The sequence below is a fragment of the Sardina pilchardus genome, chromosome 8, assembly GCF_963854185.1.
Source record: "Sardina pilchardus chromosome 8, fSarPil1.1, whole genome shotgun sequence".
Lineage (NCBI taxonomy): Eukaryota > Metazoa > Chordata > Actinopteri > Clupeiformes > Clupeidae > Sardina > Sardina pilchardus.
In genome coordinates, this window is record NC_085001.1 from 27,438,379 (window position 1) to 27,465,076 (window position 26,698).

The window sequence follows — 26,698 nt, forward strand, 5'->3', positions numbered from 1 at the left end:
GAGTACATTTTATTTGTACCAAAATACAGTACAGAATAATGAATTTGTATTTACATAGTAAATATGAATTAAATTGAAACCACCATTTTAATTGTTTAACCTAAGTAAGCGAGAACAGACATACAAAAAGAAACATGGATTTACCAATTGAATTCTCCATTTCACATCCCACAGAAAGAATTATTAAAACAATTATTAAACAATTAAGCTAACCTGCAATCAAAATTAATTAGTGTAGAATGAAGGACAGTGTGATTAAGAACCGACATGAAACTGGTGCTAAAAGTATAAAATGCTATCAGTGGCCAGCACTGAGAACCAGTAGCATGTTAAAGGCACATAACCACTCGAGACATGAGGCTTAACATGCCACTCTATGGACCCCACTGTGTTCTGTTGACCGAAAGTCACACGCACGCTGAGAGGATGGTACAAACTTCAGTCATAAGAGGATATTTAAAATGTATTGTATTGAAATGTAATATTAACAGAGGTGCACAACTGTAAACTGATGTTTACATCTTGACAAAATTACAAAAAGTACTTCACTGACTGTTCTGGTCTAGTTACATAATAGATTTAATTTAAACCCATGGAAGGGGTTGACAGAGGACTGTGGTTTAAGACCCACAAATGAGTATGCTCTGGAATAAGGGACAACAGTAGTGTGTTTTCATTGTTTGTTTGGGTCTTTTTCACATGTTTGTGAAGAGAAATACTGTGTTACAAAAAAAAAAAAAAAAAAAAAAAAAAACAGTATCTAAGCACCTCTGCGTCATCTTCCTTGAGGAGAGACAGAAATGTGCCCATGGAGTCCCTGATCTCCAGGAAGAGTTTAGCACCATTTGGGAGATGCCTGCAAGCCCTCCCTGCTACCATATGTGAGGTTGTGTTTTTCAGTAAACCACCTGATGAGTTTTAGAGGGAACGACTTCAGAAGTACAACAAAGGCAAACACTGAAATTACAAATAAATGTTCACGCATCCACATATGACTGCATGCTTCACTTGGATAAATGCTTCAATGGATTCCTGAGAAGAAGACGATTAAGCTTCGAAGTCCATTGGAACTTTGTGTAAATATTTGTAAAATGTCAAAATGTAGCTAAAATGGAAATGCTCTACTTATTAGAAAACCGTATTCATTAATCCAAAACTCATGAAACTGAACAAAATGACATGGCTAGAAACAGGAGATAAGAGTGGAGTCCCCCCCCCCTCCCCAACACACACACAGTAACTCAGCGAGGGGGGGGTGTGAGGATAGCAGGCACAGATATAATCGCTGCCACCAGTGGCTCTGGATCACACTAGCAGCAGAGTCGCCGAAGCGCTAACGCTAGCGCCCACTGCAGCCAAAGAAGTCCTGCCCCACGAGGCGGGGGTAGCCCTCCAGGACCCTGCGGTCCACAGGGTCCACCTTCCAGTAGTGTCGTCTGCTGATGAACACGCCGTATCCTGGAGAGAGGCAAACATGCACACCACACGTACTAGTTAAAGGTGCTCTAAGCAAATATGCACACCACACATACTAGTTAAAAGGTGCTCTAAGCGTTTTTATGTGGTTTCTGAGATAAAAACCTTTTTTTTTTTTTGGTCACATACAGCAAACATCACCTCCCCAAGCGCTAGCTGCCTCTGCCCTGAATATACTGTAAATAAACACAGTCTCGGTGGACAGCTCAGGCTCCAAAACAAAAACAATCTGGTCCAACCAGGACCACAAAAATACAACAAAATGTCCAAGCCCATCACTGTGAAGTTGCCTAGGAGGGAGGGAGAGGGAGTAGCGAGCTGAATGTCAACAGAGGTGATGTTACCAAACATCGCTTAGAGCGCCTCTCTCAGTAACAGTACATAGACATACCCATTCAATGCCTACTGAGGACATACAACATTGACATCTACTCCTATTACATACTCACTCAAACTTTACAAAAATGCAATTCTACAGAAACTCTCTCGTTCACAGACATACTACTGTATCACATACTGTAGGAGCCATTTTTAACCTTTTCATTTAAATTATGAATTAATTGCAATAATGTATGCTTTATGTCCTATTCTGGAGAATCTGTGCCCTCTACAGGTCAAAAGGCCATTAAATAGGAAGGTGACCTGGTGGAGGTGTGGCTGACTGGGAGCACACAGCTTTTTGACCTTGCTGTTTGCCTGCTACCTGCTGGACTAACTTTGTGCTCTTACATAGAGATTTAACAAATATCCAGTCTGCCTTATACCTTACCAGTTAAATGTTTTTGGTTACAATAAAATACCATCTATTTTTCAACTACTCCTTTGGATACCTTTTTTCTGATTTTCTGGAACAAACACAAGCGTCAAAGAGTCCCCCAGTCAAACACCATTGTGACAAAGAAAGAAACTCAGGACAAAATAGTCACTACATTAGTCAAAAAGCTCGCTTTTGGATCTTGAAAACCTTGTGGATTACTTGGATTGGAATTCGGAAGCTGCGCAAGGAACAGGCCGCAAAGGAACAAAGGAAAACCGACGCCGCGTGCGAAAGACGCCGAAGAAGTGGTAAGCCGACGATGCTTTAAGTTGTTAAATCAGATAGATTTCAAGGATTAAGGAACCAAATATTGGAGGATTTCGTTAGATATAAATCTCATTTGAATTTTGGACTGTTTTCGAATCAAGTTTGGACGAATATTAAGTTACTAAACAGAACATTTGAGAAGCGTTGCTTGTTAATGCGCGCACTTTTTTGGAATTAAAGCGATAATGAAAAGTCTAGTTTTTGAAGACGTGAAATAATATTTTTTGAAAAGATACTTAGATTTGGTGAATATTTTTGCGTTGGATTTTTTGGACATGATGGCTAATCAAACAGAAAAGAATGAAGAAACGTGTTTGCAAACTGATGAAGATAAAAACCCTCCTGATATGGGAGACGCTCAAGAAATTGAGAGCGATTTGCGTAATGCACGAAAGATAAAGCTTGGATTGCTTACACGCAAAATGAACTTTGTAAAATACTTGATGCTGAAAGAAGAGACACAAGTTAAGGAAGTAATGGAACAAATGGATAAGTACGAAGAGTTGATGAATGATTTTGAAGATAGACATAAGGAGTATCAGAACGTATTAAGTCAGAAGGATAGCGAATTGGATAGTGAAGCGTGGTATAAACCTAAGAGACAAACTAATAGGATATTCGTTGAGGACGTGGAAGAATGGCTTGTTGCACACGGACATAAAGGAGAAGAAGATGAGATAGGCCCAGATGACAGTGTTTCTGCAACTCTCGGCAAGAAGGCAGGAGATGCGAGTTCAAAGATCTCCGTAGCCTCCTCCGCGTTAGGACGTGCGGCAGCAGAAAAGGCTGCGCTAGAAATTCAATTGACGGGTCTTAAAGAAAAACATGGCATAGAGAATGAGGAGGCCGAATTGACTAAAAGACAGGACATTTTGAGGAAGCAAAAGGAAATGTTAGCCCTCAGAACTGAATTGGATGCTGCTATTGCCAAACTCAATATATTAAGTAAAAGTGAAAGCAATGTTTCAGTGGGAGATGGAATGAATGAGCATTTAGATAAATCACTCAAATTACAAAAAACAAAGGAACTCATAGGAAAGGAGAGTGAACCAAAGACAGAAAATGTTCATACAAAAATTCAAGATGCAAGTGTCAGACTTAAAACTCATGCCCTCCCACCTCAACCAATGCAACTTCATGCCCAAAAGGAGCCCTACTTTCTTCCATCAGTGCGGCAGTCGCTCTGGCCAGATCAATCTCTGTACATGTACCCTGCCCAACCAACGCAGCTGCGCCCATCTCAGTCACAGACGTATGAGCCCCCACAAGCCCGTGTGGCCTCTCACCAACCACGGCCCTCTCAAACCACTCAGCAAACTCATCATGGCCCAGCACGGCCTCGCTCAAGACAACAGCCAGCAGGTGACCCACCCGTTGCTCCTCTTGAACCTCCCATTGGGATCCCACAGGATACTGCTCAGCTCTACAACATTCTACAGAGGCAAAATGACATCACAGTTTCACTGATAAAGCAACAGGACAAATCATTTATGCCACGAAAGGAGATGAAGGTATTTAATAATGATCCAATTGAGTACAGATCTTTTATCACTTCATTTGAGCATATTATTGAGAGCAAAATTGAGCATGCAAAGGATAAACTGTACTATCTAGAGCAGTATACGTCCGGTCAGTCTAGAGAGCTGGTTAAAACTTGTCTCTTCTTAGATCCAGATAGGGGCTTTGCAAAGGCCAAAGAGTTGCTCCAAGAGCACTTTGGAAATGAGTATCAGATATCCAGTGCATATATTAACAAGGCATTTTCATGGAACCCCATTAGAGCTGAAGATTCCCAGACTCTGAAGTCTTATGCTCTGTATCTCAGAGGTTGTTTGAATGCCATAAATGAGATTGCATATATGGATGAATTAAATCTGTCCTCCAATCTGAAACTGTTGGTCAGCAAATTGCCTTACAGATTAAGGGAGCGATGGCGAGTTGAAGCGTGCCACTTTCAAGAAACAACCAAGCGCAGAGTCACATTCAGAACCTTAGTTGAGTTCATTGAAAGGCAAGTCAAAATCTTGACTGATCCTGTCTTTGGTGATATACAAGATCCTTCACCAAGGGCACGCATCGTAAAGCCCACACAATCAACATCTGTGAAACCCAAATTCACTGACAAAAGCTTCACAACCAATGCTACAGCTGTTGACCAGGTCAGTCCTACTCTCAAACAGAGGAACAGTGCTTTAACAGTCCAACATAAGCCATTCTGTCTGTTTTGCTCAGGAGAACATCTACTGGCCAGCTGTTCATTGTTCAAAAGGAAACGTCACACTGACAAAATCTCATTTTTGAAAGAAAGAGGTATTTGCTTTGCATGTCTTGTTACAGGCCATATGAGCAAGGAGTGCCCCCAGCATCACTCATGCACTATTTGCAAGAGACCACATCCTACAGTACTGCACATAGGAGGAAAACTGGAGCAGAACAAAGGAGCAGAAACAGCTAAAGGAGTGGCCAATGAAGAACCAAGAAAGGTGAACACAGGACAGGTCTCTCTTAAAGAGTGCAGTCATACTGGGGCCGGTGAAGAACAGTGTCTAATGTCCATTGTGCCTGTGAAGGTAAAATTAAACAAAGGTAACACAGTAATACAAACATATGCATTTCTTGACCCTGGCAGTTCTGCCACATTTTGTACAGATAAATTAATGCACCAACTAAATGTACAAGGGAAAAGAACAAACATCTTGTTGCGCACAATGGGCCAGGAGAGAACTGTGTCAACCAATGTCATCACTGGACTTGAAGTAAGTGGACTTCACACCAATGTGTTCATATCTCTGCCAGAGACATACACACAAGCAAAGATTCCTGTGTCAAAGAGTAACATACCCAACCCGAGAACTCTGTCAAAGTGGCCTTATCTTAGAGATATCCAAATTTCCACCATCGATGCAGACATTGATCTGCTGATTGGCACAAATGCACCCAAAGCCATAGAGCCTTGGCAAATTGTGAACAGTGAAGGAGACGGCCCATATGCTATGAGAACATTGCTTGGATGGGTAGTGAATGGCCCGTTAGGAACAGGTTCTAACAATGTCATGCCCTCTCACACAGTCAACAGAATATCAGTGCATAACCTGCATGAGATGCTGATTGCCCAGTATAACACTGATTTCAGTGAAAGGTTGTCTGAGGAAGTCAAGGAAATGTCCGTTGAGGACAGGCGTTTTCTGAAAATAGCAGATGAATCGGCTACAATTGTGAATGGACATTACAGTCTTAAGCTACCTTTCAGAAAAGATAATACTGTGCTTCCCAATAACCATTGCATTGCAGAGCAACGTCTGCAGAGCCTGAAAAAGAAGTTCAATAGGAATCCGTTGTTCAAAGGAGAGTATGTCACATTCATGACTGGCGTGATCAGTAATGGATATGCAGAAAAGGTGCCAGAGGGGCAGCTGACAAGAAAAGACGGAAAGGTGTGGTACCTACCTCACCATGGGGTTTATCACCCAAAGAAAGGGAAATTAAGAGTGTTTTTTGATTGTGCAGCGTCTTTCTGTGGAAAAGCATTGAATGCAGAATTACTTAAAGGACCTGACTTAACCAATAGCCTTATAGATGTGCTCAACAGATTCCGCCAGGAGCCAATAGCACTGATGGCAGACATCACCGCCATGTTCCATCAAGTGAAGGTCCCAGACAGTGATGCTGACTTCCTGAGGTTTCTGTGGTGGCCGGAAGGAGATGTATCCCAACCTCCTGTGGAACACAGGATGACTGTCCATCTGTTTGGGGCTACATCCTCCCCGAGCTGTGCGAGCTATGCTCTTAGGAGAACAGCAGAGGACAACAGAGAGCACTTCGAGCTGGAGGTAACCGATACAGTTCTGCATAACTTTTATGTAGATGATCTGTTGAAGTCAGTGCCAACTGTACAGGAGGCGGTGCAACTCATTGCTGACGTCAAATCTGTCTGCCAAAGAGGAGGCTTTCACCTTTCAAAGTGGGCCACAAACAGCAGAGAAGTGTTGTCTCTCATTCCTGTGGAGGATAGAGCCAAAGAAATCATGGATCTCAATCTTGACAAAGACAAACTTCCAACTGAAAGGGCTTTAGGTCTGCAATGGTGCATTGAGAGTGACAACTTCACCTTTAATGTTCAGCCAAAATCACAGCCACTCACAAGAAGAGGAATATTGTCAATGGTCTATTCTATCTACGACCCTCTTGGCTTCCTAACCCCTTTCACATTAACAGCTAAATTCCTGTTACAGAGACTCTGCAAGATGAACCTAGGCTGGGATGAAGAGGCACCCCTCAGCATACGTGAACAATGGTCAAAATGGGCGGCTGGTTTGACTCAAATTGCAAACTTTAAAGTGCAACGATGCTTCAAGAATGATGAATTTGGACCAATAATGCATGCACAGTTGCATCACTTTACTGATGCAAGCGACCAAGGCTATGGAACTGTGAGCTATGTGAGGCTGGTCAATGGCAACAACAATGTCCATGTCACTTTCATCATGGGAAAAGGGCGTGTAGCTCCTCTTAAAGGAGTAACAATCCCAAGGCTTGAACTCACTGCCGCTGTCCTAGCTGTGAGGATGGACAAGCTGCTGAGATCAAGCTTACAGCTGCACCTAGACCATTCTATGTTCTGGACAGACAGCCAGTCTGTACTAAAGTACATATCAAATGAACATTCCAGATTCAAGACGTTTGTGGCCAATCGAGTTGCAGCAATAAGAGATGCCACAAAGTTCTCTCAGTGGAAGTACATTGATTCCAAGTCCAACCCTGCAGACGATGCAACAAGAGGTCAAAGTGCAGACAAATTCATCCACAACAAGCGATGGCTCCATGGTCCAGACATTCTATGGAAAGAGGTACGGGAACAAGAAAAGCAGTTCACCAACTTCAAAGAAAACAGTGCACTACCCCTGGATGACCCTGAAGTAAAAAGAACACACACAGTGAATGCAACCTGTACAAAGGAAGAAAACGCAACACAAAAGCTGATGACTCATTTTTCTGACTGGACAACTCCGACTTGCAGTTGCGTGGTACCTGAAACTCAAGGAAATGTTAAAAACACTGGTGCAAAAAAGAAAAATGAGTGAGAGTAAGGTAGTCACAAGAAGCAAGACAAAAGGCTTAACTGATCCCACATTGGGTGGACAGCAAATAAGTATTGAGGATTTAAAGAAAGCTGAAATTGCCATTGTTCAATTCACTCAAATGCAGCTCTTTCCAGATGAAATAAAGATACTCACCTCAAAGACTCCTGAGTTGAAGAAGAAAAGTGCCCTGTACAAACTTGACCCACATGTAAAGGATGACCTGGTAAGAGTAGGAGGCAGGTTAAACAGAACAACCATAGGGGAAGAAAGAAAATGTCCTGTCATAGTTCCAAAGAACTCACATGTAGCCACACTTATCTTAAGGCATGTTCACAAGACCACAGGACACGGGGGGAGAAATCATATGTTGTCTGAACTCCGTAAAAAATATTGGATAATAAATGCTAATTCAGCTGCCAGGAAGATTCTGACCAAATGTGTTGTGTGCAGAAGATACAGGGCCAGAGTTGGAGAACAAAAGATGTCCGATCTACCACAGGAAAGACTTCAACCTGACTCGCCCTACTTTGGTCCTTTCCAAGTTAAGCGTGGAAGAGCACTGGCAAAGAGGTATGGCGTGCTATTCACCTGCATGACCAGCAGAGCTGTTCATATTGAAGTGGCCAGCTCCTTGGACACAAGCTCATGTATCAACGCTTTAAGGCGCTTCATTTGTAGGAGGGGACAAGTGAAGCACTTACAGTCAGACAATGGAACCAACTTTGTTGGTGCAAAAAAGGAACTGCAAAAGGCCTTTGCTGCAGTAGATCAGGACAAAATACAGGAAACGCTGAGAGAAAAAGGTATAAAGTGGACGTTTAACCCACCAGGCGCATCCCATCATGGAGGCATATGGGAAAGGCTGATAAGATCCACCAGACAAGTCCTCTGTTCTGTTCTTAAACAGCAAACCCTAGATGATGAGGGACTCCTGACAGTCTTGTGTGAGGTAGAGGCAATTTTAAACAGTCGCCCTATAACAACAGTCACCACTGACCCTCAAGACTTGCACCCACTCACACCGAATGATCTCCTGCTACTCAAATCCAAAGCAACTCTTCCACCTGGTGTATTTGACAAGAACGACCAGTACACCAGACGCCGCTGGAGGCAGGTTCAATACTTGGCGAACCTCTTTTGGAGACGCTGGACACTGGAATACCTGCCGCTGCTCCAAGAGCGTCAGAAGTGGAACACCAAAAGAAAAAACTTTCAGTGTGGAGATGTTGTGTTGGTGGTCGATCCAGCTTCCCCAAGAGGTTCTTGGATTCTGGGCAGAATAATCAAGGTTTTCCCGGACCAAAAAGGACTTGTGCGCTCAGTGAGGCTCAAGACCCAGAACAACATCTTAGAGAGGCCAATCACGAAGTTATGCCTGATGCTAGAAGCAGACGAAGATAACATCTGAAGAATCTGGTCTAGTATTCTGTTTTCTATTTCATATTTAATACAAAGGCAGAATAATTCATTTAAGGCTCCTATTTTGATTTAATCTATATAATTGTTTTGTTTACAAATACAATTAGGGGCCGGTTGTGTAGGAGCCATTTTTAACCTTTTCATTTAAATTATGAATTAATTGCAATAATGTATGCTTTATGTCCTATTCTGGAGAATCTGTGCCCTCTACAGGTCAAAAGGCCATTAAATAGGAAGGTGACCTGGTGGAGGTGTGGCTGACTGGGAGCACACAGCTTTTTGACCTTGCTGTTTGCCTGCTACCTGCTGGACTAACTTTGTGCTCTTACATAGAGATTTAACAAATATCCAGTCTGCCTTATACCTTACCAGTTAAATGTTTTTGGTTACAATAAAATACCATCTATTTTTCAACTACTCCTTTGGATACCTTTTTTCTGATTTTCTGGAACAAACACAAGCGTCAAAGATTCCCCCAGTCAAACACCATTGTGACAAAGAAAGAAACTCAGGACAAAATAGTCACTACACATACTCATTCACACACATACTCTTTCACACATTCTTTCACACAAATATTTTACTCACACTCATACTGTAGTTATTTAAACACACTCATTCACAGATAGTCTTACTCAGTCATTATACACTTTCTTCACTCACACATATATTTACCCACTTCACACACATTATTTTACACATATTATACTTCATGTCCTTTCCCTGATTTATACAGTTTAACTACCAGCTTATTTCTAAAGACAGGCCAATCCTCAATCATTTAAAATATAAGCATTTGCAGTCTGTATAATGTATAGACATACAGTATAGTACTGTATAGAAGTATGCATACAGTATGTACCATATTGATCCTGGAAAGCAGCCTCGATGTCGTCAGGGAGGCCGTGCCAGTCGTGGCTGATGCTGCGAGGGTAGGCCGGGTCCACGCGGTTCTGGAGCGGGTCGAAGCGCCAGTAGCTGCCCGAGTGGAAGAAGTAGGTGTGGTGCTCAGACCCCTGCTTCCAGCGCAGGGCCGCCTGGACCGGCGCCACGCTCAGCCCCAGCCTCTGCAGCCAATCCGGCCCCGTGATCTGCTGCTCCGCATCAAACACCCAGTAGCTGTGATCTACAGCACACAAGGGGCAGGGGGCAAGACAGCAGAGTCAGACTGTGATCTACAACACACTCATGTCACTAGTTGTGAGGAAGGAAGGGGTCATATATCTACAGTACATCAATAATTACCATTTTCAATTTCAATTTAATTTCACTTTTAGAGCACTTTTAGGTTCCTATCAGATCGATATAGGAACAATCAGGTCAATAGTGATCACAAAACTGTGACACTCAGGAATCTCAGCTATAGAAACAATAATGATTACATATGACCGAGCAAGTGTTGTGCAGTGCAACAACACCCTCAAGTGGTGTGTTTGTGTGTGTGCATGTGTGGACATGTTTTCATAACCATTATGTACTGTACGTAACCCTGAGAGTTTCTGTTGGTGTTTTTTATGAGTGTTTATGTTTGTGTGTATGTATGACTGTCAGTATGTGTTTGTGTATGTGTGTGTTTGTGTGTGTGTGTGTGTGTGTGTGTGTGTGTGTGTGTGTGTGTGTGTGTGTGTGTGTGTGTGAGTGGCTGTGTGAGTGGTTGCGTGTGTGCATGCTTGTATATGCGGACACACACGTAAGTTCTGCTGTCTTGTCTGGTCATGCCCACGAAGTGACACACAGCTGGAGGGGTAAACACAGACACAGATCACTGAGGGCACAGAGTCCATGCAGCTCCATATTCTAACCTTAACCCCGTATTCTGACTCCAGCCCGAATTCTGACCCCAGCTGCGTATTCTAACCACCCCGTATTCTAACCTTAACCCCGTATTATAACCACCCCGTATTATAACCATAACCCTGTATTCTAACCATAACTCCGTATTCTAACCATAACCCTGTATTCTAACCATAACCCCGCATTCTAACCTAAAACCTGTATTCTAACTTCAACCCCGTAGTCTCACCAACTACACTCCACCACATACACACACACACACACTAACTCGCTCCACCACATACACACCCACCAACTACACACACACACACACACATCAATACACCACCATACACCAGCCCAATCCCCCAGCCAAGTGCAGACAGGGACCACACAACCACACTCCACCTCACACACCACTACTCTTGTAGTATCAGTTCAAAAGCTGTTACCAGGGAGATATGGAGCCAGCCACAGTATCCCAACCACATACGGGGCCAAGGGCCCATGGGAACTCTGGCTCCATTCCAAAATGTTGCCACAGGATCCCACTGAAGTCTGCCACCTTCCCCTGCAGCCATAAAGCGGTTGGCATCTAAATAACTACCCAGCACCACCCTCAGAATCCCGTTCTGCCCCCACCCATCCACATGGCACCAGTAACCTACCCTGGAAAAACCATATGTTGCCAGATTTGTCTTCGAAGGCGGCGTCGATGGGCTGGGGAATTCCCCTCCAGTGCCGGGAGGCCTGGGCGGGGTAACCCTCTTGCAGCCGGCCCTCTCGGATGCGCCAGGTGTAGCTGTCCTTAAAGAAGAAGAGCTCCCCACGGATCACTGACACCGCATCAAAGTCTGTGTGGCACGCATCCGGCTGTCATCACAGAAACAAGAGAAAGGGAATTTACAGAGAAACGGCAGACGTGTGAGAAGAATAAGGATGAGATCACGTCTTGGACTTGGGGAACAAGAGACACAAAGAAAGAGAGAGCGTTGCCTCTCACTTTTACTTCAATATACTATTCAAACAAATACAACATGTGCATTTTTGAGAGAGAAAGCAGGGAATGGAATAATACCAAATGAAAATATCTATGAAATTTTAGTTGCACAAATGTACATTTACTTTTATTCATTTGTAGACACTTTTATCCAAAGCAACTTACATGATGAGGAATAACATTTAAGTTACATTGCAGACATTTATTTTAATAGTGAACAATATACACTGCTAAAATAAATACTAATATCAGAGGATAAGGGTGCAGAAGTTTAATACTAGTCAAAGTACAGTATTGTTGAAGCGTTTTTATTTGGTCAAGACCAGTTGAAGATGGGTTTTAGAGATAATATGGGAGGTTTGAGGATAGGTGGCGCTAAGTTTTTTGCAGCAGAAAGTTATAGTCACAATGCAAAAGAAGGAAAAACAGATTGACGTCGGCCCCAAATATGGCTGAGCCAATCAGATTATGGTAAACATACAGTATATCTAAGTAGGGCCCCATTGAGCAGTGTTACATTCCTCTGTTATGAAATGTTTTCTATAAGTTCATGACTACATGTCAAGCTTGGAATTTTGTAATTCTAGACATCATCTGGCCTTCATTATCACAAAAAAAATTAAAATAGGGCACACAGGCCACATACTAGTGCACAAAGGCCTTCAAGTAAAATGAGATGTTTAACATAATATTAATAAATAATACATAGAATATGTGTACATTTAATTTATGAACCACTCTGGAGAGTGAAAAGGAGGACTTTTCACCTGCCATCTCTGTGCGCAACAAGCAATGTGTCCAGGAACTTTTATTTTCAAAACACCTCTGACTAGTAAAACCTGGTCTAAAGTGATATGTGCTGTATTTCACTATTGAAATCACCAGGTGGCGTACCCTTAGCAACGAGTCCCCGGCAACAAAGACTGTGCTAGTGTTATTAGCATGCTTATTCAGTCATTCGAATGCTATTGGGTTAAGTGTTGCTTTTTTCAGCCTATGTTTTCAATTATAATCCCTTGTCAATCAGTGCTGTGGCAGTAAATCACTAAGAGTAAGACTTTGTTTTGTCGCAGCCTTCAAGTCCAATTACTAGGTGAGTACAGATGTGTGTACTCTGCTTGTCACACACACACACACACACACACACACACACACACACACACACACACACACACACACCTGTGTTAGCAAGCAAGTTTTGGTGGAATCCTGTTGTTGCATATACAGTCACGATTGCAAGCAGATTCCTTCTGTAGAGATGCACTCACTCATCATTATATCATAACAGCACTATGCTCTTATGCACGCCATGCTCTTAAAGGGGAATTCCCGTGATTTTTCACATAGATCTCCATTTCTCGAGGTCACTGAGTACTGTTGGTTCGAAAAACTACTAAAACAATGGGTTTTACCTATCCTGCCGGCCAGTAGTGGTCTGGTCTTGGTTGTGAGAAGGGTACGAAATCAACATCTGCCATGCGACAAATTTGGATACATTTTCTAACTTTTGGGGGACTTTTCCTTTCTCAAACTAGATTTTTCCACCTCTGCCAAGTACTGTTGGTACGAAAAGGCAGTTTTATTTAGGCCGAGTAGCTGCAGCCACCAGCTAGAGCAGGCAGGCAGCTACAATGCTATACTCTGGAGGCATGAGCATTGGGGCTCATATGAACATGCCCTCAGAGTGTAACGTTGTAGCTGCCTGGCTATTTTAACTGTTGACTGCCGCAACTCGGCCTAAATAAAACAGTTTTTTTTGTACCAATAGTACTTGGCAGAGGTGGAAAAATCTAGCTTATAAGAGGGATAACTATATTGTGTGGCGGAGTAACAATTGGGAGCAGTAATATCCTCACTTCAAAGTGAAACTGAAAGTGCAAGAGAGAGGATATTACTGTGCCACACAATATAGTTATCCCTCTTACCTGCTTAGAAACGCACCACATTTTATTTGGTCTCACCATACTTGGTCGTGTGACTACTCGTGTCACTGCATTTTAATAAGGAAAACATGGAGGTGTTTGGTCGCTTCTAACTTCATCTCTGTTTGGATCCTAATGAATGAACTGGGCTAGCTAAGTGCTATCAAAGTTGCGCCGCACACCAGAGCCAGTGAGTACATGCATTGAAACGTGAGAGGTATGTATCAACTCATCTTAGTTAAGGGAATAACGTAGTTTAATATGAAAAAACGGTTTCATTCCATCGTACTGCAGAACCACTACCCGATCTGGTAATCTTACATAGTGCGGTTATAGCCGATAGAGGGCCGCAAAGCAAATGCAGAAGTGCCGTTCACCCTGTTATGAGTTGATAAGCCACTGAAATGATTTTGGGAACATTATTTTATGGACAAAAAACTCTTTAGTGTCGCTTTAAGACGACTGCAGATGTGATTATTTCTGACATTCTGATGCGTTTTCAACCATGACGTTTGCACAATTCCGGTTTGAAAACGTATCAGAATGTCAGAAATAATCACGTCTGCAGTCGTCTAAATACGGCTTCATGAAGTCGAATCCACCTAATCCTAAACTGCAACATACTGTACACCTTACCATATGGGGAGTGATCTCATTGGTCTCTGTATTTCCTGGCAGTGGAGGTGGAGGTGGTGGTGGAGGCGGAGCTTCTGGCCGAGGGCCGTACAGGTATTGGATGCCTCGTTTGTCATCGTCACTGAGCTCCAGTGGGTAGGAGAAGCTGTAGAAGGGGGACATGATGGCCCCAGGCTCCAGAGAGTGCTGCAGGCCCAACACATGGCCAAACTCGTGGGCCGCCACCTGCAGGAGGTCTGTGCCTGCAAAGACAACAAGGATGAGAGGTGACCACTGAGAAACGCAGAACCACACACCACAGCCCCCATTAAACTCATTCCCATACCACCAATACTACCAACCACAAGAGCTATATATATACACAAATCAAAAGGCATCCCCGTACGGACAACACACAATGTGACATGCTGTTATGGTTGGGAACTGAAGGAGAGGACAGTAAAGAAGAGCAGCAACCTCCCAGGAAGGCTTTAATGTCTCCATTTGAGGACCTTTTTGAGGAGCTTTTGCTGCTGAGGGTTGAAGGTTAAAGGCGTAGTCAGCGATCTCACACAATTTCAAGCCCAATTCTTTTTTTTGTCACATTCAGCAACCATCTCCTCACAACCCACTAGCTGCCCATTCCGTTAGTACACATTTGAAAGAAATTAAAAAACAGGCTCTAAAAACCGGGAATACTGGAGGGAGGGGTGAGCTACGTCTCTGGTACTGTATTTTTCATTTGGCACTGACAACATAATCCACCCATATGCAGATGCCATATAGGGGCAGATGCCATGTTATATCTGTGCTAGTGTTCAGGGGCAGATGCCATGTTGTATCTGTGCTAGTGTTCAGGGGCAGATGCCATACCAGTGCTAGTGTTCAGGGGCAGATACCATACCAGTGCTAGTGTTCAGGGGCAGATGCCATGTTATATCAGTGCTAGTGTTCAGGGGCAGATGCCATATCAGTGCTAGTGTTCAGGGGCAGATGCCATGTTATATCAGTGCTAGTGTTCAGGGGCAGATGTCTGAAAGATGCTGGTTCAATTCCCGGCTTCCACCATTGTGCCCTTGAGCAAGGCACTTAACCCCAAGTTGCTCCGGGGACAGTGTAGTCCCTTTTAATATAGTTGCCATATGTTAGTCACTTTGGACAAAAAGTGTCTGCGAAATGTAATGTAATATAATGACAAAAATATCTTCCGGATGTCATGGAAAATGTTGGGATTCTTGCAATACTCAAAGGAGAATTTTGGCGGTTTTCACATCGTGAAAACACACACACAGTTTCTCAAGGTCACTGAGTGCAAAAACAATCGCTTTCTGAGATCCCTTTTTACTGTGGCTGGCAGGGTGATGAGTGATCTTGGGAAATCACCTCAGCGTTCACTATGGATACGAACCCCAAGTTACAGTAAGGGTTCACACAATTCGGTTATTAAGTGATGATGTAATAATGGGATAATAAATATCTTTCCGGGTCCAACGGCTTTCAAACTCACATGTTATTCTCCATAGACAGTAAAATAAACTATTATTTTCCGCTATTCTGACTAGCCTGTAAGAAAATTGTCATCTTATATGGACTTGTTGCCTCAACCTAATCAAATCTATATTTTTCGCGGAAGCCTGGACGTTACCCATTAATATATCATCTGGCTGCATAGCTACAGTGATTACTTTGTTAAAGTTTAGCGATTTTGTTTTAAAACCGCTAAAACAAAGGTGGTGATGACAACGTTTACAAGTCGCAAAAACCGTCTGGCTGCGCTAATAAACGTCTTTTCACAAAATAGCTGCTGGGTCCGTGACATCGGACTTAAGGCGAGACACTACAGGTGAATAGGGTATTTTTTTTAACTAGCAGATATCACTATGAAACTTCCCCAGTTGATTACTTACATCAACATAAGAAAAAAATGTATTACAAGTTTTTTGTAATTTAATGTTTAAATATGCAAATTAGGCATTATCTCATTAAATATGCGCTAATTTGCATATATTTCAAAATACATAATCTGAGTTTTGGATAAAGCCAGGTTCAAAATTATTTTTTCATTGTGTTAATATATTAGATGGGAGAAAAATTACAGAGGGATTTATGGATATCTACTTCTGTTGTCTTGTAAATCAGCATATAGTGTCAATAGCCTTGAAAAATCGTTTTTTGCCATGTTTTTAAGCATAAAATGTCATATATATCAGGTTAGGAATCATATTTCAACAAACCCCTCTGTAAAAGTCTTGTAAATATAGTTTGGCATAAGACTGGAAAGTTTGGTGCATGTAAGTGCTTCAGAAGTGGAGATTATGTTCTCAGAGTGGGAGAAGAAACTCGTTTTGAGAAAACAGCCTTGAAACACAGCCAATGGGATACGTTCTAAGCCTAGACTCGCCTTTGAACTTTCGCGATTGGTTGCTAATACAAAGGAAATGTCCATATTTGGATTGCATAGCGTCATTCAGGGGGAAAAGGGCTTTCCAACGGTATCAAACACGATATGATTTGGATCACGGTCGCGGTAGTACATGACACTTTAGAATGGGAACTTTTGGTAAAATTAGGAGAAATATATAGGCGCGAGTAGACAAAATGTCATGAAATAAACACCTAAATGTGCAAATCGGACTTTATTATTGTAGTAGGGTGGTAGAATACATGCTAAGGTAGCAAACTAGCACAAAATATTGAAATTGACCGGAGGTCACAAAAACGATGTTTTCACCTGCCGTGTCTCGCCTTAACAAACGAATGGATACAAACCCCAGATCACACTAAGGGTTCACTATGGATACAAAACAGATTATCGCCATACTTCATACTGCACAGTGAACCTTGGACACAAGTAGTGCAGTATCTGGAAACGAACAAGGGGCTTTAGGACCCTGTATGTCCTTCTACCCTTCAGGTATCTGCGAGGGCGAAGAAGCAGGCGTCCTACCCATCTCATTGCCTACAGTCCAAGATTCATCATAGTCAAAATGGATGTCTCCTGCCCGGTGGGTCCGGGGGAAGAAAGCATGGGCCAGAATCCCGCCAGGACCATCAAAGGGCAGGTTATCGCCATGCCAGTATCTGTAGATGAGATCAGAGGGGAGGCAATGACAGAGGCCTCATACAAGGTCAGGGTCAGGGGAAGGCTTAGGGCAGAGGTGTACAAATCCGGCTTCAGAAAGTATACGGTATAAGGTATAAGGGTCGTATAAGATCAGGGTTTTTAAGGTCAGGGCTAGTGTTAAAGACATACGACACCTGCCTAAAGTCAAGGCCGTCGTTAGGGTCATATAAGATACCTGCCTAAGGTCAAGGCCGTCGTTAGGGTCATATACAGTAAGACACCTGCCTAAGGTCAAGGCTGTCGTTAGGGTCATATAAAACACCTGCCTAAGGTCAGTATCAGGGTCACATAAGATACCTGCCTAAAGTCAGGGTTAGGGTTAGGGTCACATAAGGTACCTGTCTATGGCTGAAGAATATGCCCAGAAACATTGGTCACATTGATAACACATTAACACATTGTTGACTTGTGTGTTCATTTTCTAAATCATGAATAATTCTGGTCAAATGTTTGAAAATAGATATAGCATTAGCGTAGTCAATGCAAAGTGCGTGCCTCAGGCTGCTAGCAGCCTCTGGAGCCCAGGCTCTGTGCCCTCTGAGGATCAGGTTGACGGTAAAGGGGGAGGGGGCGGGCTTGGCGTCCCTCGTACCTGTTGAAGTCGATGACGATGTCGGCCTCTGAGCTGTGCACCTCTGAGAAGGTGAGTGGAGTGACATCACTCCAGACTCTCAGCGCCTCCTGCAGCACCCGCCGCACCTTCTCCTCCGTCATCTGCCAGGGGAAGCGCATTATCCTGGGGAAGCACACACACACACCACTGCAGAGGGACGCTCTCGCTCTCTCACACACACACACACACACACCACTGCAGAGGGACGCTGTCTCGCTCACACACACACACACACACACACACACACCACTGCAGAGGGACGCTCTCGCTCTCTCACACACACACACACACACACACACACACACACACCACTGCAAGGGGACGCTACCTCACACACACACACCACTGCAAAGGGACGCTCTCTCTCTCTCTCACACACACACACACACACCACTGCAAAGGGACTCTCTCTCACACACACACACACACACACACACACACACACACACACCACTGAAAAGGGACGCTCTCTCTCTTTATCACACACACACACACACACACACACACACACACATCATGCACATCTCTCTTACTTGTAGGTGAGGTCAGTCTTTTCCCAGCGCCCGCCGAAGAGAACAAAGCGTTTCTGCCGCTGCCTTCTGCTCTTGAGCGCCCCCTGTCGCGTGGGGTAGTCTGGCACCCCGCACCGCGGGCGATTGAAGGATCCCGTCTCATTCCAGTGGGGGGCGCTGCTCCAGACCGGTGACTTGAGCGTGTCCTGAGGATGGGGCTCCTGCCCTCTCTTCTTCAGGCCCGGGGTGCCAGGGCTCCGAGGCCAAGCTGCAGACTGAGAGAGACAAACGGTTACACTTCAGACTGACACCGTGTCTTAGCAGGCTCTGAGCGAGCGACATGTCAATGTTGTCCGTCGTCTACACTGAATCCGTTAAATATGGCCTGCTATTGCATAAGAAGGCTTCCGTATTTCTCATTCAAAAGAGCAGAGCAGGCCCCAGCCGTGGCGCGACTGGCTGGGGCACCTGCACCGCACGCCGGCGACCCGGGTTCGATTCCCGCCCCGTGGTCCTTTCCGGATTCCACCCCTACTCTCTCTCCCACTCATTTCCTGTCATCTCTACTGTCCTGTCCGATTAAAGGCATAAAAAGCCCCAAAAAAAATTATAAAAAAAAAAGAGCAGAGCAAAGCGAGCGACGAAAAGAAAATAGAAACAGGGCGTCCGATAAAAGTCCTCTCAAAATGTTGCCTCGCATCGTGCTGCTCGCGTCGCTTGCAGTCCGGACACCCCAATTGAAAACAATGTAATTAAACAGATTTTGCCGCTAATGTTCATCCGCATCTTGTCCGGTTGGTACATGGTGAGAGAGAGAGATTGGCACAGCGTTACCATGATAGGGCAGTCCTGTATCTTTCATGATGTACTGCAGACTGAGAGAGACAAATTGGCACAGCGTTACCATGACAGGGCAGTCCTGTATCTTTCATGATGTACTGCAGACTGAGAGAGAGAGAGATTGGCACAGCGTTACCATGACAGGGCAGTCCTGTATCTTTCATGATGTACTGCAGACTGAGAGAGAGAGATTGGCACAGCGTTACCATGACAGGGCAGTCCTGCATCTTTCATGATGTGCTGCAGACTGAGAGAGACAGATTGGCACAGCGTTACCATGACAGGGCAGTCCTGTATCTTTCATGATGTACTGCAGACTGAGAGAGAGAGAGATTGGCACAGCATTACCATGACAGGTCATCTGTTCATCATGTTGTGCTTCAGGACCCTATCAGTGCTTTCGTCTTCATTCCGCAACCAGAGCTGGCTGATAACAGAGCTGGGCATATGCACCCAGGGCTGGCTGATAACAGTTATGCTGTCTACTGTGGGCATGTTCAGCCAGAGCTGGCTGTTAACAGAGGTTTCCTGTCTATTGTGGGCATGTTCAGCCAGAGCTGGCTGATAACAGAGTTTTCCTGTTTATTGTGGCCATGTTCAGCCAGCGCTGGCTGTTAACAGAGTTTTCCTGTCTACTGCGTGTATGTTCAGCCAGAGCAGTATTTCTGTCACCTGTGTGCATGTTCAGCCAGCGCTGGCTGTTAACGGTGTATTCCTGTTTATTGTGGCCATGTTCGGCCAGCGCTGGCTGTTAACAGAGTTTTCCTGTCTACTGTGTGCATGTTCAGCCAGCGCTGGCTCTTAACAGAGTATTTCTGTCACCTGTGGGCATGTGCAACCAAACCATAGATTTGCATACAGCCTCAATATCAGATCATAAAAGTATCAATGAGTTTAAATGATTTCCACATTCCTCACACACTTCAGGACTCGCATTTGGCTACTCTATTTAAGCACTCCCTGTCACGTGGGACACACTCACGTACTGTATGTACATCAAGGAGTGTGTGTACTCACATACTTCAGTACAGATAGATGAGCATGTGAGATGTGTCTTTTTTCTATGTACAGTATGTGTGCATACATACTTCAGTACATACAGTATAGACATATACATATGTAGATATGTCTACATACATACTTATGATCCACATACTTTAGTACATACATACGAGTATGTGTAGCCACATTCCCACACGGTTGCTGAGTGACATTCAAGAGTTGACTTGTCCTATTCAAAATTAAGAGACTACTGCAAACTTGAATATGACCATCGACTCATTCGAATGTCACAGTTCTAAACAAAATGTGCGCAACGTGGTTATGATGCTAGCCGGATTTAATCACAATTTAGCCAGTGGTCTTCTATGCCAACAACAAACAGGATTTTTAATGTTTTCTTTAAACGTACTGTACATGCAGGTTTGTTGAGGGACAGAGACACATGGGGAGGCTGCACGAAAGTCTCAATTTAAGCAGTACAACATAGAAAATCACTGTGTGGTGGTCAGTGTTGATGTTGTGGTGGGCCGCCACAAATACTGTAAGTCAATGTATGGGAAACACTGCACAGTCTAATCATATATAGGTAAGTATGTGTATTTACATTCCAATCACATATTAGAGGAGTATGTACAGTATGTAATCATACTTCCGTCACATACAGTACAGACGAGTACAGTACGTGTGCTTACCATCTAATCACATACAGATGAGTATGCGCTCTCACATTCTTCAGTCACATACTTCACCACATCAAATATCTTGATTGTCCCTCTCACCATAGTGGCACCTGTGGACAAGCCTGCACAGGCAGAGCGGAGGCCGAGTGCAACACTGTGCACAACTGTAGTCGCCGCATTCCCGCCCCCACGCTGCTCTCCCATGTAAACACGCCCGTAAAGAGAGCGATAAAGCGCTGTTTTCCACCGCAGAGGCCCGGGGCCGAGCGGAGAGCGAGGAGGCTGTGTGTGTGTGTGTGTGTGTGTGTGTGTGTGTGTGTGGGGAGGAGAGCTACAGTTGGGGGGGGATAATAAGGACAATGGTCAGCGGGAATCCTCCTGGAATGTGCTGGGAGCAGGGGCCGGTGGCTGGCCTCTGAAAGCCCCACCGTAGTGGAGCGGGGCCGAGCGGAGCGGAGCAGAGCCTGTGTTTGCATTACTCCCTGATGAAGTCAGTGGGGAGCTGGGATTCTACTCTCGTTTATGTTGCCTGCCTGCCTGCCTGCCGGCTATGACAAATAGACATGCACATTCATTAAAACACACACGCACACACACAGACGCACACACACAGACGCACACACACAGGCGCACACACACACACACACACACACACACACACACACACACACACACACACATATACAGCACCCCACTGCAAAGGGACGCTCACACACACACACACACACACACACACACACACACACACACTCAACACGGGCACACACACACACACACACACACAAGCATAACTGGCTGCATAAACATGCTGACACAAAGCAAACCCGCATACATGCATGATTATCAGCCCCCCAGGCACAAGCACACACATATTGTGAATGCGCCGAGTGAAAGACACAGTTTCCCAAAACGACTTCAAATCAAATCCCTTTGTCTCGGCTGCGCGGCACAAAGCCGGGCCTCTGTGTGAGTGCTGCAGTCGCTTTGTTTGGGTGAGATAGAGGGGGCTTGTTCTGGTGCAGACTTGAAGGAGCGGTGCTTTCCATACAAGTCAGCAACCACCCCCCCAACACACACACACACACACACACACACACACACAGACACACACACACACACACACACACACACACACACATATTCACACACACAGCTGTTTTCAGCTACAGACAAATGGCTACCAGACCATTCCAAAACAATAGAGGACATGTTTGGGCAGACTCGATGGAGCAGGAGGGGGAACTACAGACACAGGCCTTTATTTGCCTTGTTATATACGACTCTTTGCCTGCTGGAGCCGAGCCTCCACACAGCGTGCTGTTGTGCAACACCTGCGAGAGCCGCAGCAGCCAACAGGGCCCGGTGTGGACAATGTCAATGTCAATGTCAAAGTCAAACAGTGGGACTGCATTGGAACCAAGGAATCAGTGGGACTGCATTGGAGCCAAGGCGTCAGTGCGATTACGTAAGGACCAATGACCAACATAAACAACAACAACAGACATCAACAGTCCTTTGAAAAGAAATAAGATGTTTCAAAACTATCCTGCTACTAAGAAACTGTCAGTAAGCCATACATTTACATAGTGAATGTACACTTGAACACTTAGCAAATGAGGCTTTGAACAATTTGCCTGTTTTTCACAGGTACCTTGTACTATTATATTAAAAACATGGCATATAATCATGAGAATAACACATACACCTACCTGTCAGATTAACCAGATGACTCGGATATGCACTATGCCAATCTATCGTCCAGTCAGACTCCCTAAATCAATGGCGACTGTGCCGCCACCAGTGTTTGGGTTTGCAATACTAACTGTCCTACCACTGGCATTTAGGTTTTGTGAAACTTCAACCAACACTCACTGTGCTGCCGTTGGCATTTATCTTTTGTGAAACTTTAACCGACACTCACTGTGCTGCCGTTGGGGTTTGGGTTATGTGGGCTTTTTCTCTCCTTAGACTCCATTCAGATGCTTTTACTTCTTAGCTCGTTCATTTAACTCAGACTTTTAGGCACTCCAAGCACAAAGCTCTTCATTATGCTACATGGGCTAACAATCAAACACACGCTAAATGCACACGTAGTCAGCTTAGTGCTGTGGCTCCCCCATGATCCAGCCCCAGCACAGGAGATCTGACCAGGCTGACCTTGTAACATAGTTTGCATGCCTGAGAAACGTGCCACTTCAGGGCCACTGGGGAGAAAGTGCAGGCTCATCGCCCAGAGGAGTCATGGCTCTGTGTGTGTGTGTGTGTGTGAGAGAGAGAGAGAGAGAAAGAGAGAGAGAGAGGGGGAGAGAGAGAGAGAGACAGCAAGAGTGAGAAAGGCATTTAATCACTGGCGGACCTTTAGGTCTTTGGCTGGGATTTGTTCACTGGTAGCTGGATTGGCTGCATGGTCTGTCCCAGGCTGTGTCGGGCGTGTGTGTGTGTGTGTGTGGGGGGGGGGGGGGGGGGGGGGCTGGGCTCTGCATGTTCACGCCTGAATGGGAGCATGAGAAGGATATCCTCCTGCCCTGGCTCTGGGGAGCAGACAGCCAGCTAGCCCTGGGGACAGCCACTGTGTTTACCCAAGCCGTCATCCTCCGCAACCGCGCCAAAACCAGCAGGTCCCACCGCCGCCTCACAGACAGGGGAACAGGTGCTGCGCTGTGCTGTGCTGTGCCACGACGATGCACTTCTCACACTGAGACGTTACCTTCACACAGCACGGCTGTACTGACATGGTTGTGAAATGATCTCGGATCACCTGATTAACCTGAAAATGATTAAGTGATCATTTAAATAACATTTGTCTCCACTGACCTACAACTTTATAAATGATAAATATGCCTCATGCACTAACAGATGTTTGTGTCCTGAAAGGGAGAATTGACTACTACTATTCAATATGTTTAGTAACTATGTAGCTACCAGATAGCACCTCACTCATCACCAAATAGCATTTTCAATACCCCACGGTGCATATTCTGTGCCTATCATTGTTATTTAACCCACCAGACAAATGGCACGCATTCATTTTCTTGTGGGGGAGCCAGGTTTTTACATTACAGGGGGGAAATTGTCACTGTCTTTTTTAACGGCAAGGTGTGCTGTCTAGGACACACGAGACATACAGCGCTTAGCTGAGTTCCTGAAAGTCTTTGCTAGATAACAACCGTAAACACAGCGGATTAAGAGGAATTATGTTAAGTGTATCTTGGCTTTGATGGCATCAGGAAATGGATCAGTGTGATACTCTTCAGGAGATAGGGGGATCAGTGAGATGTTCTCTGAAAGTTAGCACATGGTGAGGCGCCGATACATTCTTCCGTTTTCACTTACAGAAACCCTCAAATCAACATACAGCATCAACATCAACATCTGGGCCACAAGTGCATACAGTATATACAGACACACACACACAAACAAAATGCATGAGAACCCGTACATATGCACACATACATACACAAACACATGCTTGCACACACACACACACACATGCATAAACAGACACATGCGCACGAGCACACACACGCACACACACTTACAACACACAAACCTACAACAGACTTCTCAAGAGCACACTGTTTTGTCTCGAAGCAGCCTCCTTGTTGTTCAGAGCAGTGGGCTGATAAACTGACGTCATGCTACCCTGGTATGACCCACTCATGTGAGGGGGGTGCTGTGTGTTTGAGTGGGGTGGGGGGGGGGTTGTTTACATGAGAAGGGGGGCTGTGTGTTTTGGTGGGTGGGGTGGGGGGGGTTACATGGGGGGAGTTGCTGCACTACATCTGAGACATATGCAAGACACATGTGACCCACTGATTGACAGATATGATGACCTAACATGTATATCGCTGGCCCAGTTTCAAGTAAATATTCAACAGCCCCAGGATAAATGAGGACTCAAGGGACTAGAGTTTCACTCAGAGTGCCTACTGTCTAACAAAGCAATGGCTCTCAGGACAGCTGTCTTGGAAGATTGGTGAGTTGGACAGGGTACATGAGGTTTGATGTACTGTAAGGGCCCTATACCTACTTTTACAGTGAATAAGACAAGCTACGGCTGATAAGTACTCAATACTACTGAATGTGGTCTGAAATCTCAGCAAAAGTGTCCTGCGCATCAATGAACTGATTATAATTGTCTGAACAAAGTGAGAACACAAAGTTGTCTTGTCTGTATGGGAGTGTATGCCACGTTTGTGGCATACACTCCCATAGGAGACTAGCCCAAACACTTTCCACTTCAAATTAGCCTTAAAACATTTTCTAGCCAGAGGGAGTGTTTCTGAAAACCGGTCCCATAGCTCATAGCTTGCATGTGCCGGTGCGAATACAAAGCCTACAGTTTCTGGCAAGATGCCACAGATGGCAGCGGCAACCTTCCCCCGAATAAGTCTATACTGCCGTTTGGTCAACAACAGAGAACAAAGTGACCAATGCTTAGATTAGACAACGTTTCACACATGGACAAGACACAACACCAATTCCGTTACGATTCAAGTTTGTGGCGTTACAAAAGTTAGGTGCTCTTTGCGAAGTTTCACTTTGTAGTCTACAATCAAGGCACATCAGCACAATGACCATCGCCAACAAAGAACTGCGGCAGTCTGCCAGTCGGAAGTAATAAACTCTTGTGCACCTTGTACATTTCGTCAATGTACTTAGGATGTAGAGAAGCAATCGTTCAACCACTCTCTTCCAAACTGTTAAATGAAGCATGTGTATTTGTAGTGCTTTAAAAGGAAATAGGCAAAATCGAAGTGGAATGACACTTATGAAATACAACACATTGAAGCAATCTCATGGTATGCGATCCGTTGACAATCATTTACATATTGTATAAAACCTGTGAGTTCCGACATTAATCCCAAAAGTGCATACAACTCCAACAATGAAATCCATCCTTTCTTTGAAATACCCATGCAACAGTTTCTATTCACCTGTCTGAAAAACTGGATATGTTCATTCCGTAACAAAACTGATGAAATAGTATGCATTTATTTATGTTTGGCATTACTGCCTTATTATTGGGCAGCACTCTACAGCTTGTGATGAAACAAGTAAGTCAAGTAAGAAGTTTAGCTTTTGTTTTACAACTTTAGAACTGATTTGCAAGTATAACTTAAAAATTGCAAGAACGAGGTAACCAACGTGTGACTTACCTCTGCTGTTTTGCGTTTGTCAAAGTCCCTTCTCTCCACAACTGGCAAACAGTCGAGGCACAAGAGAAAATGAAGGGCGATAGTGTTCGAGAGAAGCCAAGAGATCCACATTGTGATGAACCCGATCGAACCTGCTGCAGTTCGATTCGCACAGAAAAGCCAACCGTGCGTTATGGAGAGAAATGGCGATCCGCTTTGCGCAGAGGCAAATTGTCAGAACAGAGGACTGGAACTTTTATGTGCTATGATTTCTTTGTCCTTTCTTCAAATTACACTCTTATACCCCCACTTCATGGCCAGGGTGACAATATCACCCACCACCACGTGACGCTTAACCCTTTCCCGCTGCAGACAGCGTACTGTAGTTGCCTAGAGAGTAGACATTCTCTGCTTTGCCA

At 44.5% G+C, this 26,698-nt stretch overlaps 1 protein-coding gene across 1 annotated transcript; it reads right to left on the reverse strand.

Moving 5' to 3' along the window:
• Positions 1-26,698, reverse strand: mmp11a (matrix metallopeptidase 11a). Its single transcript, XM_062543463.1, has 8 exons — positions 26,301-26,698; positions 18,641-18,894; positions 18,087-18,230; positions 17,318-17,451; positions 14,392-14,633; positions 11,502-11,706; positions 9,923-10,186; positions 1-1,458 (listed from the first exon to the last, which is right to left on the reverse strand). Exons 1-8 carry the CDS (start codon positions 26,409-26,411, stop codon positions 1,340-1,342), a joined length of 1,473 nt encoding a protein of 490 aa, XP_062399447.1. The 5' UTR covers positions 26,412-26,698; the 3' UTR covers positions 1-1,339.